We start from the raw sequence: 14,857 nt of genomic DNA, 5'->3' as shown, positions 1-14,857 counted from the left end.
TGTTTTGCCATTGTTTGCATTTAATTCATGCATTTCTACATGTAAATGCATTATGTAATTCATTAGGAGCGCTAGGGACTTTGTCTTCAAATTAAAAATGAAATATTCATTGTTTACAAAATCTTTGACAATTTTGCTCACCACAAGAAGGGTTGGTCCCTTTTCATCAATAATATCAACAATGAAGTATTTATTTGAATCAGAGCAATGTAAAAGCCGAAACAAGGACATTCTTCTGAAAAGCCGACAGGCTACCCTAATTGATGGATACTTCATCCTCAGGAGCCGAGCATTCCTTTAAATGCGCCTTAAAGCTTAATTTGTCTGACTGCATCACTGCCTTGACACCATATGGTACGAAATCTCTCTCGCTTAATGAAATGATTAATTGAACGTCTGCTGATGGCCACTGCTAGATATGCAATGTCTCTTTCAATCATTCATTCATTCTAGGTTATTAATTAGCAGTAATTTGGCGCTATGTGAGTCAGATAGAGGGCTTCCAAGTACTATACAGAATCTTGTGTTGAAGCGATCCTTAGTGATACCAACCAGTAAAAGAATTACAGTAATTTAAGGAAGCAAAGAAGGATTTTCAGAGTAAAAAAATTATTTTCAACTAACTCCAATGGACGCATAATTTTGGAGGAAAAGGACTTATAATTTTTCATAAAACCTGCCTAGTTATCACCTAATTACATTGGCGACAGTAGGTTTTATGAACATGGGTCTAGTGAACAAGAAAATAGAACTTCTACTTGTCCTTCATTTTAAATAAGAGATCAACTTTCTCCATCTATTGCGTGGTCATTTCCTAAGTGCTAAATATTTGTTTACTTATAAAGTAGCTTGAGAGGTAACATATTCATTGCGGTTTCATATCATAAAATAAATAAGTACAAATTTTCTTTGCACTTGTGGTTTTCCCTACTAACATATGAAGCACGCTCAAGGAAATAAGCTTAAACATTCATGTTTGCTCACATAGTGACATAGCAAATTTTCATCGGGGGAAAACAAAAAAAAAAGTCATGCAGATTGTAAGGTGATAATTCAATTTTTGTAAAAACTTACTTCTTTTTCCTGTTTTTCTCATTCATAATTTAAATAAAAGAGCTTGCGATGACCTCAGTTCTATCTGCTTAAGGCATTAAAACTATGATCTTGTTCTAGTGTTAACATGAAATATGGAATATATTATGTATTTTGAATGTGTCCAAGTACATTGGAAATATTGAATATCATTTAAGAGTAACATGAATGAATGCTTATTGTTCAATCAATTTCTCAAACTACAGGTCTTTAACAAAGAGCAAATGTTACTTCAATCATCACTGATACTGGTTGCATCTCATGTTTTGACAGCATACAGCTGATACAATCTTTTTTACAGGATGTATTTCATCAATATCTCCTTCTCATTATATTCTGTGCCCCCCCCCCCCCCTCTCCCTCCTAATTTCCACTTCATACAGATAATAGTATGCATGTATTCCATCCAGGGCCTATCATTATGAATGATTTTTAAATTTTTATTGAAATCCATGAAAAAAACAAGATATTGTAAGGTTTTATTTCAAAATAAAATTGCACCCTTCCATCTGATTTTGTGTTGGCCCAATTGTATGACAAGGGGAAAGTCCCTTCTATCTTTTTCTTTCTATCTCTCTTTTTCTTTCTCTGTCTCTCTCATCCTCAAACAAATGGGCTGATATTTTATCATTCTTTATGAACATTAATGCACACAATCCCTCTTTTGTACAGCTTCTCTTGGCTAATAATTCATTGTGAAATATTGACGTCTTTCTGGGCGTTCCCATCCAAAAGTCCATGATTGTGTTCCAAGCAGGAAGGATTCTGCTATGTATTCCCACATGGTTGGAATGCTACTAAAAGGACACCTGAAGTATCAGTAACATGGGCAAAGCATAAGCAGATCTGCCAATTTTAATCTTCTACAACCAAAAACAAGTATTCTTAGAAGGAAAAAAAAGTATTTTTGACAAAAAAGAGTATTTTTTCAAATTTGGCTCAACGTAACAATCGCCAGCTTGTTGTAGTGAGATTGGTGAAAAAAAAAGTGAAATGACTCTGCTTGAAAACTTGATAATTCATCCTTTTAAACATGTACTCGTAAGCGAGAATTTACTTGTTCTTTTCATGCAACAAGTTACTGGCTCGACAGTTACGTTTACTGGTCTGGGACAGTTGGACCAGCGCTAGTGTCACGCGATGTGTATAATACATACTCCATGGTCAGAATTTTTTTTTAAAGTAACAAATCATACAAAATAAGTATTGGTGTATTCATAGCAAAAAAAGGGGAACAAATACTCTAAAAGGGGAATGGTTGGCATGTCTGCATAAGACCCAGTTTAACAAAAGTCGTTTAAACTAGGAATGAGCATACTCCCAAGTTTTCTTTTAGCTCACTAACATATCTCCATGTTTCCCAAATGTGCACATTAAAGGGATGGTCCGGGCTGAAAGTATTTATAGCTTAATAAATAAAGTAGGATTCACTGAGCAAAATGACGAAAATTTCATCAAAATCTGATAACAAATAATAAAGTTATTGAAGTTTAAGTTTAGCAATATTTTGTGAAAACAGTTGTCATGAATATTGCACTTATGTGGGCTGATGATGTCACATCTCCACTTTCCTTTTTTTTTATGTTATTACATAAAATCATGATTTTTTCATTATTTCATACTTGTGTGAATAATATAATGAAATAAGTTACAGCAACAAATATCTATTAATGCACTAAGTCAGTTGTCAATCCAATTTTTCTATTTGAATAAACCTAATTTCATATAATAAAATACAAAAGAACAAGTGGAGATGTGACATCATCAGCCACCTAATGAATATTCATGACAACCGTTTTCACAAAATATTGCTGAATTTTAACATTCAATAACTTTGTTTTTTGTTATCTGAATTTGATTAAAGTTTCGGCATTTTTCTCAGTGAATTCTACTCTATGTATTAGAATATAAATATTTTCAGCCTGGACCATCCCTTTAAGTAATGGCAGGTGTAACATATATAGAGAGATGCTACAATTAATTAATTGTTTAGACACAATTTGTCATACCATAGACTTATACAATTGATACAGGGCCTTGATCAGTGTCAATGCTTGCACAAGTTTCTTTAAAAAATGAGGAAGGGGTTAAACTGGCAATATGGTTTTAAATGTCTTTTTGTGTGAAAATTTCCGGCCAAAGTCTTTAGAGTATTTGGGGCCATCAAGAAATTGACACTATGTACCTTTTAAACAAATTGCAGTGGTGTTGTGAGATGTAGATTATATCCTCTTTCAATAAAATAAGTGATCAAATAACAACCCATCAACACCCAATAAATAGGCCTACACAAATATGCATACATACATGTACCAATGTCCTTCTTTTATGTGTTAGTAGGCATGATTATTAGTGACCAATGTTGAGCTTTTATTATAATGGGAATTATATGAAAATATTGACTGCACCACCAATTTCCCAGTTTTCCATGATATGGTTTAGAGAAAACAACCACAAAAGTTGAGAACATAGAATTTACTGAGTTTGCGGGAAAACGTGATTAAGTGGCCAAAATAAAATTTTACCAATACAGTGTACAGATATATAATAACAAAATAAGCAAAATCTGATACAAATATAATCTAAAAACGTACTTCAATTTAGTATTTGCATTGTTCGAAACACAAAACTGGGGACTGGAAGGTTAAAAATATTATAGCCCAAGGTGATCTGATAAATATGTAAATTAGAATGTGCATGAGACTCAAAAAGCATTGAATAGCTTGATAGTATTTGGAACCACTCGTATTTGTAAACAAGCCTAGTTTTTCATCAAATAATTAATTCATTGATTCATTAATATATTCATTTATTTACTTATTCATTTTCTCACAATCATTTATTTGCTGATGTGTTCTAATCAATGCATCTATCTAAATATTTATAGACCTTCTTTTTATTTCATTTCATTCCATTTCTATTTTGCTCTGTTTCATTTCTGTATTACCCTTGCATCGCAATCTTGTATAATAGACTATGAAATTCAGGTACATGTATGTGTTATCAGTGTCATAATCAGTAATCAACATATTTGAGATGTTTGAAGACGAAGTCCTTGTCCTCCAATGAACGTTAACTCCCACTTGAAATGTGGACCCAAGCACAAAGTTACTTTTGAATAACTCAGATCCTATCAACATGAACAGACATCATTATAATAGACAGTAATTCTGCTACAAGACAATTACCGGTATTAATATCAATAAGTAATGCAGGTATATTATTTGACCTACTTCTATAAATTTGACCTTTCTGATATTATAATATAATATAGCAAGCAAATTTGAGATTACATGTAGAACCAAGATGTAGAAAGTTTATAAATATACACCTTGTGCATGAAAATGATGATTTTTAAAATGGAAATGAAGATATACCAATTAGTAAGTTAGCAGTACCCAGACAAACTTTGAATTGATTTGTGATTGAAAAAAAATAAATGATTACCTTCGGTGTTTCTCTTCTCCATTTTAAGAACTGAAACATAATAAATTTCACAAAGTGTATAGAATCACATTCATGAAGTTGTGAACAAAATGAAATACAGCTGATGAAATATAAATGATAACTTTGAAAATGATGATGGTGATGAAATACATGCACATGTAGGTATGACCGGGAAGGCAGGGATCCTGAAATTTCATAGAGGACTTACAGTTATATTTTTTATTGTAATACATTTTTCATTAATTCATTTATTGATTCATGTTAATACTTACCTCACCTGTTTATCATTCCTTCATTTTATGGTTTTCATTTAATAATTCATTTCACTGTTTTCATTTTTATGTTGAGGTATTATATATTTTTTTCTCTCCATCTTTTAGGGGTGGAATGGAAGGCAACCTGGTTATGACTCAGATCATCATGAACGAACCATGTTGGTCATTAAATATTGACCGATAATTTCTTTGCGGAAATGATTGCTGCTCCATTGATTGCCAATTTGATGAAATCTTATGAATTCTTTAAAAGGCCCGATTATGGATGGTTCATTCCATTGATGAAGTATTGATGCAACGCAGTAAGGGAGAATGGGAGGAAACTAGTCTAGCCTAAAGGGATCAAGTCGGTATCGGTCTCACTTGCAAGCACAAGAGGAAAAGGAATTATAATTCTTCAATGTGTGGGACTACACTATAAATGAGAATGATGAGAGGAGTTCTGCCTTCTACTGCTGCAGATGGTTATGAGTGTACAATTTTAATCTACACTAATCATGGATAGTCTGTGTGAGAAAAAACATTATAAAAGAAAATTAAATATTTGGTGCTCGTGAATATCAGCATGAACATTTTGCTTGCTTAAAGCTTCGTCTCGGTTTAATAAGAATCATCTAGTTATTGAAAATGAAATACATGAAATGAAATGATACAACCTAAATTGATCTGGGGGCATTTCATCAATATTTTCGTCCGACAAGTTGTCAGATCTGACAACTTTCCTGGATTCTGATTGGTTAAGAAGCACTGTTACTATAGTAACTGTCGGATAAAACAGGACTTGTCAGATAAAACGTCTGACAAGTCCTTTCATGAAACGCTCCCCAGTACTTTGGCTAGGTACCTTTTTTTATCACATTACATTTAAATCAGGTATTTCATACTATACTTGTATTATAAAATTAAAGTATAGAATACATACATGTTTGTCTCTTTTAATGATATCATTTTTATGGTACCAGTAGAGTATTAGCCTAACATTCCCTGTGCAACATGGAAGTGTCAATTTAGCTGTGTGGCAGCCAAGCCAGTAAGTAGGAGTATGACATTATTAAAAATACTTTCAATAAGGTTAACAAGATTGTGAGCCAGCATTGGTTTGAAGAAAGTTTGGCTGTGTTCATGCATATTTTTAGCCCAAATCAAACATGAATTACGACCTATATTGGCAATTTGCCACACTGTTATGAATTAGCATTTATTCAATTAGCAATTTTCACCCAAAAGGTTCAGTTTGACCTCACAAATACACACTATGTAGGTCAAATTCATTGGAAATATTCTAACTAAAACCTGCCCCCCCCCCCCCCCCCCCGGCAGAGTGATGTTATTAGAAACACAATTAAGGAATTTGTTGCATTTAAGCGTTTCGAGCTATCATGATTCCAAATATATCTTTGTTAGCAGTTGTATCTTTAATCACAATATGTGAACTTTTACTAGGCTACCATCATGAGCACCAATGGAGAATGTGTGAATCATTGACCCATATGTATTTGTTTTTTTTTATTGTGCACGGTACAGCAGTTTTGTAACTGAAAGGGCTACCTTGCTGAAATAAAATGGAAATAAATATATCAACCAAACTCTAGTTTAATTTATGTAGACTGTAGTCTAAATCTGTTCTAAAATTATGGGAGCCTGAAATCTGAAAAATTTGTGTATTTCACACAATGATCACTTCGCTCTTTTTCGATGATTTAATGAAAAAAAAAACCTTCCATAATTATTGTCACCAGACAAGTTATAAAATAATTTTAGGGTCAAGTGTGTTGATATACATTGTGAATCTACTTTTAAAGTTGTCATATTTTGGCTACATATCTTTAACATACTTTCAACTATAAATTATGACTACAGATTAAGTTAACACCAACTTAAAAAGATGATCCTATATGTTAACACCATTATTATAACCTTTGAAAGAATTTTGGGGCGCTGTCACCTTTTTAACTTGACTTCTTTCAAACCATGATTCCAGGGAAGGGGCGGGAGACTGTCGTCGCTTAAACGCAAGCAGAGCCTGTACTCTGCAGGATAGATAGTACATCCCTTTATTTTTCCTTGAGCTCCCCCGAGATCCTATCATAACTTGAGTGAAACCCATTTATCGCCTCCTCTAATCAGACATGTATTGAAACGGGATAGTTTATGTATCCTTGATCTTCTAAACTACTTCCTTTGAATTTGGTGAGGGGAAAGGGCAACAACGTTTGGTTTAGAGTCTGGGCCAGTAAAGATGGTCGACTCACCACAATACTTTACAGTATTATATTCTCCAATTTTTTTTATTATTTCTGATCTCGTCACAAATTCCTTGTGCATGGGCCGATTTCATATTAACAATGGTAACTTTGCCTTAATCATATCGGCCATGGAAACCTTGATTATGATTGGCTGCTGAGCCATGTTACCATGGTAGTTGGCATAATAAATTTTTATGAAACAGGATCTTGCTCTCCATGTCATACATGTACTTGAGCATATGAAATGTGTGTAGATAAGATCCATTGAATTTTCTCACTACCTGATTCAGAAACCTTTCTAGAATTGTAAATAATAATATATTCCATCAAAGTTTAATGAAGAAAGTTTCTGATTCAGTGCACACCCAAGGAGAGTCATGAAGCAACTCATCTGTGATTTTCACTATGACATGAGAATTTCAGTTTTGAACAGACATCAGTGACATTCACTTGTTACTTGCTTCATGACAGGCTCACCAGTACATGATTAAAAGGAAGTAAAAAATAGTTTTGTTCACTTACTGTATCATCGGCAGCATGTTCCTCTCCTGAAGAGGATGACTGCTCCGTTGAATCGTCATCACTGGCAGATCTCATTTCACCAGGCATGAACCCTTCAATGTTGAATGAAATGTCATAACCCTGGTCCTCTACAGAGTCCTCAAGCTCTTCCAGAGTTCCACGAGCACTGTCAGGCTCGTGACGAATGTCATCATCATCTTCGTCCTTCACCAGGTCATAACCACCGACAGCATCCTCGGACTCATCCGTGATGTCCGAGTCATCTGCTTCAAAGTGCGGGGGTTCATCCTCGTGAGAGCGTCTCTCTTCTTCACCTTCGTCTTCATCGGTGTCAATGGTTGATTCTGGTAAGGACATGGCCATGGCAAGGATGTCCGTACTAGCATCACCATCACGACTCCTAGGGGATATATCTGATGTGATGGCTTCCGCTGTTAGATTGATGCGGTTCTTGGAGATATCATCTTCCATCGAGGGTGTGGGGGACAGGAATGAGCACGATCCTTCAGAAGGAAGATCAGATACAATATCAGGTCTCTCCTCCTTAGATCCAGAACTCAGTTCAGTGACAGGTCCTGAAGATTCAACTCTGCCAGTTACGCTTGTTCTGATGGGTTCGTGACTCTGCGGTTTAACTTCCGGAAACGGGACATCTTCGGTTTTACTAGGAATGCTCCTTGTGGAATATGGTGATTGGCCCAACGCTTCATGAATGTCATTAACTGAATACTCATCATCAACAGATTTTTCAAGTGGCTTTTTAATGTCTATATTACTGTCCTGAGTGGGGGTATGATTTGACCTAGAGGACAGTCGCTCTGTTGCATCTTTTCGACGACTGCTCTCAACGTCCACATTCAACTTTTCGGCATAATCAATATCAGGACGATTAATTGCAATAATTTCTGAGGCAGGCATTTCTTTTTTCTTTGGTGGATCTACATGGTGAAATTCTGCTTCGGAGTATTCCCGAGAGAATGGTCTGGCAGACTGGCCAAAACTCCATCTCCTTGTGGCAGCAGTAGAATCCTCTGACTGTCTTGGGCGATTTCTCCTCATGACAACCTGAGAATCTCCTACAACCACATTCTCCTTATTGCTAGTGTCCATCGGTATGGTTTCAGCATCTACATCCCTCTTGACATCCCCATTTGCTCTAGGAATAGAATCCTCTATTATATTTTCATGAGGTACACTTTCCACTGACGGTATATGCTTTGAGTTTAATGGTTCATCACCATTTGAAGTGGAATGTGATACATCGATTTGGAATACCTCTGATTCAGAGTCCCTTCGGATATCAACTCCAAACGGCTCTCCTGATCTCTCCGCACTTTCATGGATTCGTTTCTTGAAGACTGGAGGACTGGTCGGTGGGCTGCTACTGGTCCTTCTAGGACCTGTTGCCCTCCGCTGGATAGGGGGGCTACTTGCAGCCTCAAACTTCTTGAGGACATTTGTGAATCTTTTCCTGGGGTCATCTCCGTTACCCTCTCCCGCCTTCACCGTCACACCAGTAAAATCCCCGCTTAGCCGTTGTTGAACGTTCACATTATATTCATTACTTGCAGGCCTTGGGCGACCATGAACTGACTTTGATTCCTTGTGCCTGAGAACAACCCCAGATAGTGAAGACTTGGCACTACTGGAGCTTGTGGTGGTGGTGTTGGCATTGATGTTGTTGGTTGTCTGGATTTGTCTGGGAACAGGGGGAGGCTTGCCGGTTGGGTGTGCCTGCTCCTCAAAGAGATGCCGTAGCTTGCGGACATTGGAGCTTACGGAGGATTTCTCGCCACTGCCGCTTGGGTTACGACTGGCTGTTACTGCAGTGGACATGTTGATATCAGCCAGGTCCCAGCACCTGTAACAACAAGCAAAAAACAAAAACATCAGATGCTTTTTAGAATCCATTATATTAAGCAGAATAAGGCAATAGCCTTCAGTGGTGAATGGTAAATTGCCAATTCGTCCACTGCCAACTCGTCCACTCACCACATGGTCTACCTTCATTTAGTCTAATGCCATTCCGTCCATCAACATTTTGTCTAACACCCATTATCATTTCGTATAATCACCAGTTCATATATTTCCATTTTGCCTTATAACCAATTGGTCTAATACATGTACCTACTTTCTTTTCACTCATTTTGCGCAATTAACACTTTACTTTAATTAGACCACATGGTATATGGGCCAAATGACTAAGGGACCAAAATGACGGTAGACCAAGTGGTGAGTGGATGAACTGATGGTAGACTAAATGATAGAAGACGAGTTAGCAATTGGACGAATTGGAAATAAATTGTGGTGAAATGCCCAAGAGCTTTGAAATTAAATTAAAGTCATGGATATAACACATCTGACAAGGGTGTTCATATTTAATCCATGTGGGCAAAAATATTATAGAAACACTGTGGGCCTATTGTAGTACACAAATATTACTTGATTTATTCTTGATGAACTTGTACATGTAAAATGATAGGAAACGACCCTTTAGCCTAAAATCAATATCGTTCACATTATACCATCAATGGTGAATTGAAATAACAATTCACAGTGAACAGTTACATGCATGAAGGATAGGATACCACTGCATTATCATTCAAGACAGTGTAACAATGTGGTTACCTCTAGCCAAACTTAGCAGCGCAAAACATTTATAACTTACCCCTCTAAATCATAATCACTCATTTCTTCGTCTGACGATGACATGTTTCCTATTAAAATCCCATCCAAACAATAAAGAAATAATCAAATAGCTCCTCATCGACCAACAACACAAGTCAACAACTCCACACACACGGCATACGGAGGGAGTTCTATTCCAAAAGTATTTATAGGATCGCATGTATTCCAATCAGAGCCAACATAATCCAAAGTGACTAAGGGCAGTATCAGGAGAAGATAGGCATATAGCATCCATCCAGACTTTCATATGGGGTATGTGAGTGCCACTGACAGCTGGGATACTAGAGAGCCTCGACTGATGTGGCTGACAGATCAACATACATGGCTCGGTCTGCACATGGACGATCAACAACGTCATCAGCAGTATGTGACTACACTCTCATGCACACATGAATTAAACATGCAGCAGGGTTGACATACAGGTCTACGATTATTCCTTCGGTGCAATTAAAGGAATTGCATTTGCAGAAGTGGACTTATCCAAAATGCCAAACATCACGGCTGAAATCGATGAGTGTCATTTGATATCACTTGTTTACATGAGCAGAAAATGTTGCTCCGCAAACATCTGTCAGTAATCTTAATGATAATGAAAAAAAATCATAAAAACATAGGAATATAATACTATTCATTTATTTGTAAAATGAACAGCTCTCAAATTGAATGAGGTCAAAACCACAATTACCAAAGGTTTGAACTATTTAATGATTCTCAGAATTTCTATGCTCCTTTAATTAATCGGAAAACACTTTTGTTTTTGTTGAGAGTGATATCCTGTGTACTAAATATCCAAGAACAGCGAAGCATCCATTATGAAAACACATTTTATTTCCTTTTATGAATCTCAGGTCAAACAAAACTATATTGTGAAAGTGAATATCTCACAACAGATTGCCCCTACAAACAGCATCCAGAATAAAACGAAGCAAGGTACACACTCCAACAGTAAGAAATACGGTCTCTGAGCTTTCTTGAGAACATGCCGAAAGAGGAACTCCTAGATACAGTGATTTGGAATGATACAATTACGTCCAAAGTTTATGATCCAACTGAAGATTTGCTTGGGTGTGTGTTATTTACATGTGTATGGCATTGGTTCACAGATTAGGGGCCCTATTGTAGAGAACGAATGCAGGAAGTTGGAGGCAAGGTCGGAACAAAACAAAAAAAGAAAAGCCGAGAAAAAGGACAGACTTATCGTTGTCAATGTGTCATACCTTGACTGGCCTACATGTAAAATAATCAGCCAATGATTACATAAGAGGGATGAGCAAAATAATCCAATGATAGTCATTAATAGGCCTATACAATTAAAATGGATAATGTTTGAAGATGCTCATAGGCCTATATTGAAATTATTATTATGTCCAAACTCCTTTTTCTCAGATCCGGGTGTTATGGGGATTTTCCTCGAAATTTTCAATCCTTCTTCCGACCCAAATCAATGTAATACCCCTTTCAGTAAAATCTCTTGTCCGCACCAGGTCTGCGCTAATCAAGTCCTTCTGCACCAGATCCGCACTAAGTCTTTCCAGTAAGTTGCTGGTTCACACCAGGTCTGCACTCATTAAGTCCTACAAGTAAATGGCTGGTCCACACCAGGTCCGCGCTATAAGTCCTTTTAGTAACTCGCTGGTCGGCGCATGGTCTACGCTAATCGTTAAATTTTGAATGGCTGAAACAGTGAGGCTAAAGTTGGTCGGTTGGCTACCTTTCAGATGCTATGGAACATTGTTGCTATTGGTCGTAATTCACTGAAAGCAGTTTGTAATGGTTGGCACAGGATCGTTTGCTGCACACCAGCCAAGGACAAGAAATTCAGGAATTACCAGAAAGAGGTATAAATCTTTTGCACAATGAACCACACGATGCAAAAAAAAATAGTTGTTTCCAATTTCAAATCTGCTCCCACATATCAGCTTTGACATTTCATGATACACATATTTTTCTCATTTGTAATAGGTGTCAAATTTTGTTGTCCCTTTCAACGTAGTCAACATATACCAGAAGACATGGAGTCTTGCATAAAGATGTCAATTTTTGTACACGGAACAACTGCTATTACACAAAGGACTCTTCCACAGGAGATACACAAGTATCGTTACTTTCACATCAACTTCACTTGAAGAGGAGCTTGAATAGAAACTTGCGATCTCAACACAGATCAATCAACTGTATTATGGCAGATGAAGAAATCACTATGGCTAACAATCTAGAATAAGTAGAAATCACCTATGTTTTGTTAAACACAGAACATTTAAAACAAAATGGCAGACACAGAGTTTCCGCAGCTACCGAAAATGGTATTTAGATCAGGTAAGGATGCACTGGAGAGCTTCAGATTAGTCTGACGCATGGTAAATAATGAATAAATAATCCATCTTTAACTGAACTTAGCTTTATCATCAATAATCTAAAAATGACCAATAAAAAAATCACTGAACAAAAAATGTACATGTAGGGACAACTACAAAAGAGAAGCAGAAGCGACCAATTAAATCTTCCAAGAGCCTTTGATGTGTCGAGTCCAACCAGGTCTGATTTTTTAATGGAGGCCTACTCAACGGTGATGTTTGGAAGATGAGCGACGAGACCGTCTGTTTACGAGAGACTCTTCCAGCTATAAAGGAAATGTGATGACTCAAAGCCTCATCTAGTCTCATCAGTAAATACACAGTCCTGGGTTTATTCTTGTCACCATTGCCTTCATAGACAACCCCAGCATATAACTGCCCTTTCACATGTTTAAAAAATCTACTTTTTAATGATGATTACAGTGAAAAAGAAGGCTAATGACTAATTTTTAGCACATATGCAACCAAACTAGAATCAAGAATGCTAATCACAATCACAAATTCAAATTCTACTCTAGAGGTGAATTCCAGTGAAGTTTCATTCAAATTAGGGTGTGAATTTTTCATATTTGACCTCCAAAACATCTTTTGGGGCGGAGCTTACATGTCCCTTCAAGCACTTCCATAGATAATACAATTGTCATGTATTCATTGTATCGATGCAGTGCTTTGATTGACAAGTCACCAAGGACACATACCGCCTTCACTCGGGAATTCGAATTCAATCATGGTTTTCGAGTGAGCGTGTGAAAGTTCCAATGATTTTACATGTAAAGACGAATTGCAATCATCAATACAATTATGATGCAAGATTTACATGTGAAAATCCCTCATGGAAATGGTATAATTTGGTTTATTATTTAAAAATTAAAGTCATTTTCTTAAGGATCCAGGAAAATATACTCTTTAGAGATAACTTGATAGGTTGGAATGACGGGGGTGGGGGTGGGTTGTGTTGCCCTAATGCATCTGATAGAGCTAGATCTACGAAATGCACTGGTAACTGAATTACTATATAAACTAGGTGTGTTATTTAAAATGAGATTCACTCTGAATTCAGAACATTAAAAAATGATATGACTGTGTCACTGATGTTAAAGTGATTGATTGATTAACATTGGTTTGACTTTTAAAAAATCTGAGCTAGAAGGTCACACTTGTCACCTGTGTCTGTGTGATATGTTACAAAAATGAAGCCCAGAAAAAATTGCGTTCGAAAATAATTTATTTAGTGCTTCAAAAATTGAAATATAAAGTGACCGGAAACACCATCTTAATTTCATCCCATACACTTATGTGTACTATTTAGGTGTCTATAAGACGCCCATTTACAAAATCGGGGTTCGCCTTGTAGTTTTTGCTTTTCATTCTCAATAATGGTTGTTTTCAGGGTTTATTAGTTCTAATACATGCACTTGTACACATGTTTCATCTTGGTTTGAGAATTTTTTAAATCGGCTGCTCACAAAGTTAAACAATACCTTTAACTATGTACAAAATAATTTTCTTTTACGATAAGACATGTGTAAAGATTCCAGGTAGGTGTTTCATAAAGCTGTTCGTAAGTTAAGAGCGACTTTAAGAACGACTGGTGAACCTTTCTTACGCGCTAAGTAATCACAGATGAACGTATCATTTATCTCAAGAAAGGATCACCAGTCCTTCTTAAAGTCGCTCTTAACTTACGAACAGCTTTATGAAACGGCCCCCAGTTCCAAGAAATCTTGATATAAATGTCATGGCAGACAGACATACACAAGTAAGCTCCGAACTAAGAATAAAATGAGCAATAAAGATATAGACGTGGTAGGTGCATATAACCATACATACAGTATATAATTATTAAGCCAATGTTTATTTATTTTACTTGAGCACGACAATAAATTTTGAATAATATCTGAATATATGTGCTATTCGTCTATTAATTCCCAGGTTAAAAAATATGCTATCATGTTAAATCAAATCTGCAAGAGTACTGTTCATCAAAGACTACACATCTGTCAGTCATTCCATCTGTCAGTCAAAGTAGTTAGACATTATAGGGCAATGAGAAGGTATAGCATTCTAGTCTAATCTTACTGTGTTTGTGTGTATGTATAGTCCTGCCTGTCAAGAATACCACAGATGGTCAAGTATAAACTCCAATCATTTATATCAATTTTCAGATAAACATTGTGGTCAGAGAGAAATGTAATATGAAAGAGTGATACCCAGTAGTGTGGAGAATCAGACA

The 14,857-nt window shown here is 36.3% G+C and overlaps 1 protein-coding gene across 2 annotated transcripts in view; it reads right to left on the bottom strand.

Annotated features, from left to right (window-relative positions):
- LOC121417463 overlaps positions 1-11,354 on the bottom strand; it is a 46,800-nt gene extending 35,446 nt beyond the window's left edge. Inside the window, exons 1-3 of one of the 2 annotated variants that reach the window (XM_041611181.1) lie at positions 10,251-11,354; positions 7,583-9,443; positions 4,540-4,569 (exon numbers count right to left, since the gene is read on the bottom strand). In XM_041611181.1, the coding sequence (XP_041467115.1) occupies positions 4,540-4,569; positions 7,583-9,443; positions 10,251-10,294 (1,935 nt within the window). In that variant the 5' untranslated portion in view covers positions 10,295-11,354. The remainder of the gene's footprint in view (positions 1-4,539; positions 4,570-7,582; positions 9,444-10,250) is intronic. The other variant, XM_041611189.1, reaches the window with a different exon arrangement.
- Between the last annotated feature and the right edge of the window lie 3,503 nt (positions 11,355-14,857).

This window comes from Lytechinus variegatus, chromosome 1 (genome assembly GCF_018143015.1).
Source record: "Lytechinus variegatus isolate NC3 chromosome 1, Lvar_3.0, whole genome shotgun sequence".
NCBI lineage: Eukaryota > Metazoa > Echinodermata > Echinoidea > Temnopleuroida > Toxopneustidae > Lytechinus > Lytechinus variegatus.
This window is presented reverse-complemented; position numbering and strand designations above follow the sequence as displayed.